The 12,500-nt window shown below is 36.5% G+C and overlaps 1 protein-coding gene across 1 annotated transcript; it reads left to right on the top strand.

Moving 5' to 3' along the window:
- Nucleotides 1–2,948: 2,948 nt before the first annotated feature.
- On the top strand, nucleotides 2,949–7,831 carry LOC138044841 (uncharacterized). Its single transcript, XM_068891253.1, has 6 exons — nucleotides 2,949–3,600; nucleotides 3,766–3,936; nucleotides 4,293–4,454; nucleotides 4,736–5,095; nucleotides 5,595–6,106; nucleotides 6,593–7,831. The coding sequence occupies exons 1-6, from the start codon at nucleotides 2,949–2,951 to the stop codon at nucleotides 7,463–7,465; spliced, it is 2,730 nt and encodes a 909-aa protein (XP_068747354.1). The 3' UTR covers nucleotides 7,466–7,831.
- The last annotated feature ends 4,669 nt before the right edge of the window (nucleotides 7,832–12,500 follow it).

The following is a 12,500-nucleotide window of genomic DNA, read 5'->3' as shown; positions in this document are numbered from 1 at the left end:
GTATTTACAAATATCTTCCTATTTCCCTGTATCAAATGTTGACCTCAACGGGTTAAAACTTTAGCCCAAAGAAATGTTAAGATTGTCTTATTTGGCACAAGCCTCTAATGACACCAAACAAATTATTTGTCTACAATTAGCACCCTGTTTTACTCTTAGTGAGCCAGTGCTATTGTGCATTAGGTGTTAGCTAGTACGTGCTTAAAAGAGAAATCAAGTCATTTTAATTATTGTAATATAAGTTATTGTCAAATATTTTTTAGCTTAGTTGTATCCCCGCTTAGCATCCTGATTCACAGGAAGCTAGATTTTCTTTGACACATCACTATAAAGTTTCTATTCTATTCTCCTTCCTTAACTGTTTGGGGGGTCTTGATGAAATGTGATAGATAAATGGTTGAGCTTACTTTAGAGTAATCATGGCCATTCCTTTGGTGTCTTCGTCTTTCATTCATTACATCCAAAATGTGTTGTTTGATGCCATCTCTCCCAAAGTTCAAAGGCGGAAAAGAGCATTCAGCCACAAGCTCTTCCACTAACTGATTTAACTCTGCTACAGCTGTCTTGTTGGTTTTGAATTTGGGGATGTTGTTCCCCGGCCATCGTTTGATTGTTGCCGCTCTGATCGCTTTTCTCCTATTAAGGGAAAGATTCAACAGTTGTTGAAACTTTCAATAAATTGACAAAAATCCAAATTGTTTAAGAAAGAAGTATCGTTTCAGCTATCGTTTCCGAAATGATCAACCCGCAAAACTTGGGGCTTACAAATAAAAAGCAGAAATGAAATAATGCAGGAAGTATATTTGTAAAAAAAATTTACACCGTGTTTACAACCTAGAATAATAACGTTCTCAAATTCAAGCCAGTGTTCATGTGTTGATGATGAAAAGCTAAACAACGCAAAATTTGAAATACAAACTCTGGAGTCGTGTTCAAGAAATTTAAGTTACATGCATGGAAAGCTTAATTGCCAGCTTATATCACTCACTTCGTCTTGTAAATTCTTCTATTAATATCGCTGATTTGATTCAGCTGGGCCTTCGAAGGCTTTTTTGCTTTAACTGCCGTGATCACGCAACTCGACGCTTCATCTATATCGGCGCTTGCGTTGACCAGCATCGTTAGTTTAAGTTGGTCAGCTACTGTCATCAGTCCGCAGGCTTCGTACTGTTCTCTTGTTGCTTTCTTTGATAGCAATAATAAGGATTTGCCGTCAATTTTTTGCGCTGTTTGCAGAAAAAAGAACAAGAAGAGGAAATTATTGTACATAGTACAGGTAAACTTAAACTTTTTTCAATAACAAAACACACCAACTATGAACCGAACGGGAAGGAACGATCTAAGATCGCGGCCGCCATCTTTGAATTGGCATATGAACGATTTCTAGCCCTTCTAACAGACTGTAGAAAAGTTGCAAAGATAACTAAAGTAAGGTTAAATTAAATCTTAATAACTTAACAGCACTTAATATCTCATTTTTATTCAAAAATGAAGTTTCTTTCTTTCGCGCCAAAACTTTCAGTGAATGACCAGTTTTCCCCCACGGCAGAGCGATAAAAACTCGATCACGTTTAATATGAGTTAATTGAAAGTGCACAATAATGAACCCAAAGCTGAATTGAAAAGTTTCAGGCCTTTTTTCAAATACTGGTAGGTTATCTGAAAGAAAAAGCGGACCATCATACGCAGCGTAAAATGGCGCGAAAAAACACAATGCGACACAAGCTTACCTTCGAACTTCTCGGCAATTTCTAATTGGAATTCTTTCGCAATAAAATCCTTCACTTCTTGGATATTCATTTCTTGTACGGAACTGGACGTTTCATTTTCACCCATGGTTGTCAATAAACAACAAAACGAAGAATAAAGAAGACCAATTCAAAACCGTCACGTCCTCACTTGCACAATTCATGGGCGGAATGAACAACGCTGGGATCAAACACGGGATCTGCATCGTCATTCCGCAACGTGATTGGTTGATGAAAAAAAAGCTGGGGTGTGATTGGTGCAGGTTATCTTCGCGCGGGAAATTCGGCGTTTTGGATTGACGTTTCCTTTGGAGGGCTTTTTGAAATTATGGTGAAGGATCGGCATCGGCAGGATATCTTCGCGCGGGAAATTCGGCGTTACTGATCTTTGTTTTTTACCCGTCGTGAGCCAGCTGCCCGATATTATGGAAACTAAAAGACGAAGATTTGAACCTTATGTTTGGTCAAGAGATGATATTGTCTGCTGTAACTGTTCACAGTTAAAATCTAGACACGTACATTGCCCTTGTTCCAGCTGCAATGGTGCTGCAGTTGCACGTTCCCTGGAATATTCTCATTGGCAACAACAACAAGCCATTGCTGATCTTGGGCTACCCAGGTAATCACAAAAATATAGGCTCATCATTTTAACATGTGGTTTAAATTAATTTAAATTTAAATTTGTGGTTCAATTTTATCCTTGGTTTAAATTTTATTTTCTTTTGTTTCAAACTCATTATCATACATTACCATACCGAAAAACAAAGGAAAATAAAATTTAAACCAAGGACAAAATTGAACCACAACATATACATGACTGCTTTTGATATACAAATAAATGGGCAATATCCACAATCATTTGAATTCTCTTGAGGCTGCACCTGATCACAAGTATTCCTTTGTTTCAAACAGAAATGAAGAACCCAGTGATTCACACAACGACTCAGGCATTGATGAATTTTCATCCCCTTTGTCTCCCGGGGACAACGTCACCATTACTGTGCACGTGGATGATGTCTATGACTGCAATTCTAGTGCCCTACCTGGCAACCAGACTGGTGCATATGCTTCAAGTACCTCAAGTTTAGCAGAAATGACAGAATCCACCACCCCAGAGAACACCTCAGATGATTTGGAAATTGACCCTGATGACATACAAATAACAATTGCTATACTAAAGCATTGAATTTAGTGGATCAAATGAATGGGTCAATATCAGATTTTGAAGACGTCCTGCAATTTGCCAAAGAGTTGTACTGTAGAAAGGACAGTCACTTAGAAGAAAAATGGCCAGGGAATTGGCAAGACACACAAACAGTTCTCCAAAATTGTGGATACAAATCTCCCAGAGAACTTTACATCTGTTTGGATGAGAGCCATTACACACAATGGGATGTCATGGAAAATGGTGAAGACAAATGCAGACACTGCGGAAAGAAAGGCACGATAAAATTCTACTACCTAGGAATTTCTGACAAAGTTCAACTTTGGTGTAGTAATCGTGGTGTGTGTGAGAAAATGATGGCCCACTGGGGTGAGAAAGAACACTGGTTAGTAGGGGAAGGTCCTAACTTTATATTGAAAGAAATCTGGGATGGTGAAAGATTTAATGAGCTTAAGTGGTTCTGGGATCCAGATTCTCGCTGGATGCTACCTGTTAAGTGTCAGTACTGTGCTAATGTGACAAGTAGTGATGAGATCGAGGAATTTCCAGAAGAAGAAGGGAAGCATGAATGTGGATCAAGGTGGAAGCACACACCATGCTATTCTAGAGGGGATCCCCGCAATATTGCACTTATTGGCCACTGGGATGGTTGGCAGCCCTTTGGATACCCTGGAGCACATAGTTGTGGTAAGCAAACACCTTCTTTCTCACTTCTAAGAAATAAATGTAATGTATCCAATAACACAAATGTGCTTAAGACTGCAGTTAACTGACAGGAGTTAAGTCTTGCTGTTGAACACCTTATTTAAACTGTTATCTTCTTATCAGTGATTAGCATCTTCTTAATTATAGGGGCAATAGAAGTGACAATAGCTAACATGGCTAAGGCTGAAAGAAGCAAAACTGATCAAGTTTATGTGGTGGGATTTGTCCCTTCTTATCAGCTACCTAAGAGTCGTCCATGTTCCTTGGATCCATTCCTGCATCCCCTTGTCAGTGACATTGAAAACATCTTCATTAATGGTATGAAACCATAAGAACTATTCGGCCTATGGGTACAGATCAGTAAAACTTATTGTGTATTCAACAGAAAATTATTAATTTAATATTCATTTATTTAGAACATTGTCATGTCAGACACATACTGAATCATGTACTGTTAAAAATTTAAGGTTGATGATGAGTTTCCAGATTTAAATGTCTATGAATATAAACTAAGTAAAGCAGGCAAAATTATGCCTTACATATGTGTAATTTTTCACTTGGCCGTTGTTTGAAATTTTGTTGGGTAATGTTTAGCTAGTGTAAATAACAAATACTTTCCTCCTTTTTTCTACATGTAAATACAAATAATTGAATCACATTGATTGTCTTTGCAGGTCTTGAAGTTGACTATGCTGCATCATTTCCTTGCCTTCCTGCAGGCAGGATCACCATTAGAGTATTGATTTTATTATGGACAGGTGATTACCCTGCACAACATGAGGTTGGAAAGTTCATCAAACATGGGATATTGCCATGTCGTAGAGATAAACTGAAAGGTAAATTTGACATAATTGCATATAATGAAGAATAATAACAGAATAATACATACATAATAATGAAGAATAAAAATTATTGCAAATTATAAAATATTGTCAAAATTAAGTCACTGTGCAAGTAATTTATTAGAATAATGCTACCTCTATCATCACGGGCAAATTAAAACCAAAGTAAAAGACTTAAGGAAGGTCTAAGCATTTTTACATTGTGTTTTACATAAAAGATGCTCAGATCACTTGCTAATTCTACTGTGTCTAATTTGTTCTCTTAAATTCAACAGGAACCATAAATCCCGAGGGTGGGAGCACATACTACTATGGTGATAATAGGTACCATGCTAAATATCCGTGGGAGGAAAGAAAGTTGGAAGAGGCTTTGCCACTGATGACAGATATTAATCAGGAAGACCGCAAAACTGTCAGAGCAAGCAAAAGTCGAACCAGTGGATACACTGGATTAAGCATTCTTCATCGATTACACAAACTTTATGGATTCAGCATCTTCAAAGATCTTGTTTATGATACAATGCACAACCTCCCAACTAATGTCATTGCATCACAACTCAAGGAACTCATTGCATCTGAGAAGATTGACAGTAAACTTGTTGCCCAACGACTGAAGGCCTTCCCTTGGACAGCAGGTTTGTGACCTAGAATATTATTTTCATGTGTAAATGCATGAAAGTAATATTATAACAGTAAATTCTTTATTACTTTTGGGCACAATATTGCTTTAGGTGCAAAGTCAGCGTGTTTTTTTTTTTGACAGGTTGTATTATACGATATAAATGCCTCCCTGCTACATACCCTAGTCCTTTGAACAACAAAGTTTATATTATTTAATTTACAAGTTTTTCAAAACATTTTTTACATTCCTGAAATCTTTGTTAATTGTTTGTAGTTTGGGTTAGTCAATCACCTGACAATTACTTTATTTATGTTCATGTATCATACATCTGTTACTGTCATTAAAGTGATTGAATTAATAATACAGTAATATTATTATAATAAATATTTTATTCCTTGTGAATAAAATGATTATAATAATTAACAGGAATTAGCTGCTGTCAGTGGTGCAAAAAGAAAAGAAAAATCAATCACAATTCAACAATTTTTCACTGTCAAATTATGATTTTATAGAACTTAAAGATGGAAGACTTCCCACTGGTATTGATTCACGTTTGGCCTTCTGGAAGGCAGAAGAACTTCATAAATTCGCCTTTCCAGCATCTGAAGTAATGTTTGCTGACCTACTGGAGGACATGGACTATCACATTTGGCAATTGACAGTAAGGATGAATGAACTGGTCTTCTCTAAAAGAGATGGTTGGAGCCTTGAGGATGCCCACCTTTTCTTCAAATTAGCTAGCCGATATTTGATCCTCACTGAGGAGCACAGAGGATTCACTTCCTGTGTAGTCACAGAGCATAATCTTCTCCACATTTCCAGTGATGCCCTTCGTTTTTCACATCCAGACAATTACTGGTGCTTTCCATTTGAAAGGGCTGTAAGGAGATATGTTACTACAAAGTGCAACTTTAAGAACATTGAGTGCACATTTGCAAGGAAAGAAGCACGGAGAGAACTGCTACAGCATCTATCAAGGTACTTCGAGGGTCCTCCCAAACCGTTCAAATTATCTCTTGAAAAGGTAACTTGGCCTTTATTTAGTTAATATATGTAACAATTATTTGTCAAAGGCAAATTTAATATACAATAATAGTAAGTAACACCTGTATGAATGTTTAAGTTTGTGGTTCCAGAAAAAATTCCACCTAAACCCATAAAGAACCACTCTAAATTCCAAGGGTTTTTTTGTGGGGGCAGGGTCTGTTATCTATAAAGTATGAACTTTAATTGAAATTTCCAAAGGGAAGGAAGGATTTAAACCAATTAACCCTTTCATGTGGGGAGATCTTGATATTTTCTACAACAAAACACTTTCATGATTTGAAGATTGAACTTGCACTTGCATCACGATCATACACAGCCAAGGATACAACACTTTTTTTAACTTTAAATTTAACAGCTATGATTAAGTCAGGTTTGAGACCTTTAGTCAATTATGTTTTGTCAATTTTTCTGGTCAATGTTTGGTGAATTTATCTCGCTTACATGAAAGCTTGTTTTTTTGCAGATGAGTGCAACCAGTTTGGAAGGTGCAAGGCATCTGATGAAAATTGCTAACAATTCTGCTCATCATATAAACAATAGCAACAAGGGAATCCTTGTAGGTGGTTCTGACAGGAATGAAGTTCATTTATCACTACAAGAAGTGAATATGATAAAGTCATTTTTGGCCAGCTCATCAAGTGGCAATCGTGTTCCAGAACTTGCTTTCGCCTACAAAAGCCTCCTCAAGCCTCAGCAAGGAATTGAAGGTCAGGGACTTTTATACAGAAGTAGAGAGCACGCTTTCCTTGATGTGGAAAGTCAAGGTCCTTCAGTTGTCTTTATTGAAAGATTCCTGTGTTTGGAAATTGGAGGAGAGTATCACAAATTTGTCCAAGGCCAGTTTCTTCCTAGTAAGCTTGATGAAAATGGAAACATTGTGATATTTTCTGACACTGGTTTTCCTATTCTATGCAAAGATAGCCTCCCTAAAATGGTTATTCAACCCGTAACATGTATTTTGAGAAAGGTTATGGTTGTTTCCAATCCTTTTGAGCCCCAAGAGTCAGTTGTTATTGACTTTATGAGGAAGAGTATGCCATTGTCTGAGCACGATATTGTCGTTCCGTTTTACCCTGAGCGAGGAGATATGGTTTTGATCAATGGAACTGATCCTGAGCCATGGCTTGGAGAAGTAATGACTGTGGATGTAACTAATCAACTTGCTAAGGTCCGATATTACATCAGAAATGGGGAAAGAGAAGTTGGCTCCATTCTTGTTGATGTATTTGTCTCTGAGAGAAATGCCTGTTTAGACCAAGTATCCTGGAATGCAATTGTGTGTGCGGCAATTGGAGAATGGAATGGGAACACTTGGGAAATGATGCCTTTTATGTAGATAGCATGTGCTCAATAACTGTCAGCTTAACAACAAAATACTTTACCTGCAGTAACACCATAATGACAGATGTAATTAATCCCCTCTAAGGAATACCAGTACTAGAATTTTGCATTAAAAATGTTAATTTATGATACCAAAATGTAGTCATTACCTCTTTTATTAGAATTGCTGGATTTGTTGATGTACTGTTCCATCAGTGGCTAAAGCATTTAGTTGGATGGGTAAAATACCAATATTGTTGGGAAATGGTTTATACCAAGAATGGTTTTGGGAGAAAGAATCTCAAAATACAAGCATGGTCTTTGGAATTCACATGAATGCTTTTAAAGTTTGACACAAACCATTTATGTTTTAATCCTTACATTAATGGTTTTTCAACTCATGGAGACAAACCATTAATGGTTTAAAGCATCATTAACATTTGCGTTCTTTTCTAATAACATCAATGGTTTGTACTGATGTATTATCCCATAAATGTTTAATGGTGTTTACATAAATGGGTAACATATAAACATTGTTGGGAATTGATTACACCAAGAATTGTTTTGCAAAAATAAAAAAAACACATTCATGGTATTTTAAAACCACAATAATGATGTATCATCACATTAGTGTTTAAAGATATTTACATAGATGGGTAACATATAAACATTATTGGGAATTGTTTACACCAAGAATGGTTTCATAAATTACACATTAATGGTATTTTAAACCCACAACAATGGTTTTATTATGTATGAAATACCATTCATGGCTATTACTGTAAACCCATCCATGACTTCTAGACTGTTTATGTTAATTGTTAAAAAAACATTCATAAATTCGAAATAACATTGTTTTTCCACTTAAAAAAATTAATTCCCTATAAAAACCATTAATGGTTTTTAACAATGAGTGGGAATTTCAAAAAAACCTTTGATGTTTTTTTGCAATTTTTTCCTGTGTGTTGACCTAGATGCAGCTATGAGATTATATTACGCTATTAATATATTTGCTCCACTTGAGATTGCAGATGGTTTCATTTGCAGTAAAGCTATAAATCTTGAATTCTGTTTCATAAATATAGTTGACCTTCCTAAAAAAAATAATCTGAAAGATGGGTGAATTAGGTTTCTATGACAATCATTGCCAACGAGCCAGGCAAGAGAAGATGCGAGGCTGGCGAGGCGGGAGAGAATAGTGCCGCATGAACTAAGCCAGCGTGTTCCCTCCACTTTGGCCATAACACGAATATTCAGGGTAACTGATGGAGAACTCTCAAGGAATCAGTGCATTCTCAAATTGAGTTAAAGTACTTGCCAGTGTGTACTATCATACTGTTATCAGTGATTATATGCTTTGTTCATCTCACTGATATTGTATAATAACTATGGGTAAATATATGGTTTTCACAGTGAGGTCACCAAATTCTAAAATTTAAACCGCAAGGTCTTCCACATTTTTGGACATACAGGGTTGAAGATGATTTAGAAATAAATCAGTTTTGAAAATACACAGCATTTTGAATTTCTGAACTTCCATTTGTGTGACACCAGATACTGAAGAAAAAATGTTTCTTGTTATGATTCTCCATAGTTTCAACTTTTCAAGTACATGTATATTAGGAGATGACTGTGTTTATACTCATGTGTACTGTCTCGGGAGTGAAAATTACTGTATGTCCTTTCATGGCAACGTTGATTTCTTGTCGCCATGTAGTACACTGGCATGCATATGGTGACTCCATAAAAACTCTATAACATTGGGTGACACACTTTGGCAAATAACTCAGGAACAATGTACCACAAAGACCTCAGAGGTGGTGAGGTTGTTTATGCATTGGTCTTCTACAAAATTCGTTCTTGTTGTATAGCTTTGGATTAATTTCTTATGGTGTGACACTGAAAACAATACTTTTGAAGCTCTCCAGCCCATGCTCAACTTAACATTTGTTTTGATTTTATGGTAAGCTTAGGGCGGGTTTTTTTGGAAAAATCCGAAAATGAATTCTTGAATCATAAATCCAAAGTATCCACACTCTAGGAGGATACACCGGATTTGAGATTCACCACTTCAGCGTTTTTTGGGAAAGGATTAAAAAAAAAGTATTTTTGACAAGCGGTTTTCCCTTCGAAAATGATACACAACAGCTACCGTACAACACAGTTTTGCCCAAATGTTTTTCTCCCACCATTTTTGCCGTATGATCAAAAACAGTAATAGGTCAAAAATAGTTAGGTTTCCTGCAAATTTCACACCAGGAATTACACTAAAAGTTTCTTGACTGCAACAATGTTGTTAGCACAATTTCTAGAGCTAAAAAGGTAAACTGCAAATATACCTTCTGTAAATCGATTTGTATCTTAGCAAGCACTTTTTCGTCATTTCTTTTTATCGATTGCTAAGGTATTTTTTTCTGGTGGCATTTTCATTGAAGAATTTATCCAAAACAAACTTAACTGCTAATGTTTGTTTTGTTTTTAAAATTGCACGCAACTCTGGGTTGGTTTGTTTGCGTTGTCATGGAAAATAATCATTTTTTCGAAGTTTGCGTTTTTTTTGGACGCTGAAGAATCCATTGATCCGAGATCACAAAGCTGTTTTTGGATTTTCCCCCAAAAAACACACCCTTATATGTATATTACGAAATATAGGGAAAGATATTTACAACAGAGAATTCCCTATTCTTCACATGAAAGCCTATATGAGAAATAATGTTCACTTCATGTACAGTGTAAACAGGGCCTTTTTACAAAAATGTTACGTGACATTAGTAATGTATTTATTAAACATGTAGTAAATTAATGATTCAGACTTTCAAAAAAGAAGTTTCTTACTAGTTAATAACATCCACTGCAAACCTGATTTTTATTCTTTCCAAAATGATACACCTAGAAGCTATAAATTGTTGGGAAAAAAAAGCGATACCTTCCTACGTGGAACACAAATTTTTGCTCTGTGGCAATATATTGCTTTGCAAGAAGCAAAAGGTGATGAAGTAAAGACTTCCTTAATGAGTTCTTTGAACAGAGAAAGAGAATCAGCAAATCAGACATCCATAGATTGCAGCTCAGTAGTGAATTCTTTTCCAGCATTTCTTAAGGGGATTGGAGGGTGAAACACTGCAGTGTTGTGCCCCTATAAGAACCATACCTATTTGTTTGTTTGTGGTGTTCTTGGCTATGTTTATGGACTTTGAGCTCTTGAACTGGCAGGTATAGCTTGTACGACTTTGTTGTTCTTATAGTGGAGTTCAGGTGCACGGAGCACGCCAGCAGAGCATTTTGGGAAACCTATCCATGCAATAAATTTTGGTTATGATGTCAGCGTATGCCTGTCTGCCCGCACAGACTGTTGAGGTGAAGGTGGGGAGGCAGGACAGCCTCTGAAGATGGGTGTGTTCGGGAAATTTTCCTTGGTGGGAAATCGTGTGGCAGTGTTGCATTTGGCAATCCATGTTTTTCTGGTGGGATCGCATATTATTAGTGATTAACAACGGGATAATGAGCAGGAAAGAGCACAAGAGAAGAGGTGAGGAAATTGGAGAAATTTAAGCAAACAAAAAATTTCAATGAAGAACACCACAAAGCTGAGAGAAATAGGAGGGAGAGACGAAACACAACAGTTAGCTTTCAGGTAATGTTTGCCTTCTTAATGCATGTTTCGCTGCCTCACATATTTTGTAAAACTCACTAAAAAACAAAGCAAGTCTGGGAGCAGATGCTGGTTTGGTTCAACCCACTGATTAGAAGAGGTTTGATATTGGATATTCGAAGAACTTGATGCCTGGTAGTTAGTAAAGTCGAATTGTGGTACAGATTTTGAGTGGAAGTGCCTATAACCCCCAAAAATATTTGGTGGTAAAAAAATCTTTATATTTTTTGGGCAAGATTCCGCAAATTTTCTTCATTTTGTTGAAACCTGTTCTTTTTTATGAAATTTTAAAGTTACCGTATTTACCCGCAGATAGGCCGCACTTTTTTCCCGGAAAAATAGGACCGAAATTAGGGTTGCGGCCTATACGTGGGTACAAGCGTTTGATACCTCATTAATATGCAAGAGATCTCACTGTCATACACTAAATTGGCGTTTTAATGTTCGCTTTCAATTGTTACTTTAGCGTGAAATTGGTAAGTTTTCACACCTATTGTTTTTGATCTTCCATTGAAATGATACGGCTTGTAAAAATCCGTTCTAAAAAAAATCGATATCTCAGGATCTACTGAAATCGCTTGAAACGGGAGAAAACTCTCTACTTCAAGGCAGTGCTTGCTAGGAATATTTTACTGATGCGCGGAATGTTCTGGTGTTTTAAAATTTTGTCCGTGAATGTTTGTTTACACTCGTGCCGACAATCACCTCTTATTAATTAATTATGCGGCGGCAGCGGCGCCATGAAATGAACATTTCGTCATCAGTTTTTTATGTGAATTACTTTAAAGCCTGCTATTTCACATTTTTATTCTTTTGTTTTGAGTTTATTATTCCAGTTAGTGGATATTTTATTTTCAACTAAACAAAGAAAGAAGCTCGCTGCTGTGAAATTTGGAATTCCACTAAGTATGAGCTATTACTGGTATTCTGTTTTGTTGCCGTCGTTCTCTTTCACTCTCCTTTCGTTTCTGGCTAGACATAGGTCCTCCAGGCATCATGTAACCGTGTCAGAGCTTCTAAAGATATGCCAAAAATTGCAGCTCTAACCAAATTGAAAATAAACACTCAGCTTTAGGTTTATATCCCTCCAATGCTTGACCATAGGACAGACTTAGGCCAGGTTGAGTTCAAGCCTCTGCCAATTTGGCGAGTCAAAACGTAAATAATATATAGATTTAGCCAAGCCTAAAACCGGAGCTCCCTGGTTATTTACTCTTACTGCATGTATGGTTAGTAACATTAAAAGGTTGTGAATTGTCCGCGTTTTGATGTTTCCAGTTGCTGCTTTAATAATAAAATCATTTTCTTTGCTTTCTTCTATAGAAAAATTCATTGCCTAACTAGTGAATTTCATGGTAAAGTTTACGCTAAAAACCATTATCGCATGAATCACGAAGGG

This window comes from Montipora capricornis, chromosome 4 (genome assembly GCF_036669925.1).
Source record: "Montipora capricornis isolate CH-2021 chromosome 4, ASM3666992v2, whole genome shotgun sequence".
In the NCBI taxonomy this organism is placed as follows: domain Eukaryota; kingdom Metazoa; phylum Cnidaria; class Anthozoa; order Scleractinia; family Acroporidae; genus Montipora; species Montipora capricornis.
Note: the sequence above shows the minus strand (reverse complement) of the source record. Positions and strands in the feature narration are given on the sequence as shown.

What these genes read in the sequence shown, in the direction of transcription:
- LOC138044841 (XM_068891253.1), top strand. Translation starts at nt 2,949, where the DNA reads ATGAATGGGTCAATATCAGATTTTGAAGACGTCCTGCAATTTGCCAAA. An exon ending in CCCTGGAGCACATAGTTGTG is followed by an intron (nt 3,601 to 3,765) that starts GTAAGCAAACAC and finishes TCTTAATTATAG; the next exon opens with GGGCAATAGAAGTGACAATA. An exon ending in TGAAAACATCTTCATTAATG is followed by an intron (nt 3,937 to 4,292) that starts GTATGAAACCAT and finishes TTGTCTTTGCAG; the next exon opens with GTCTTGAAGTTGACTATGCT.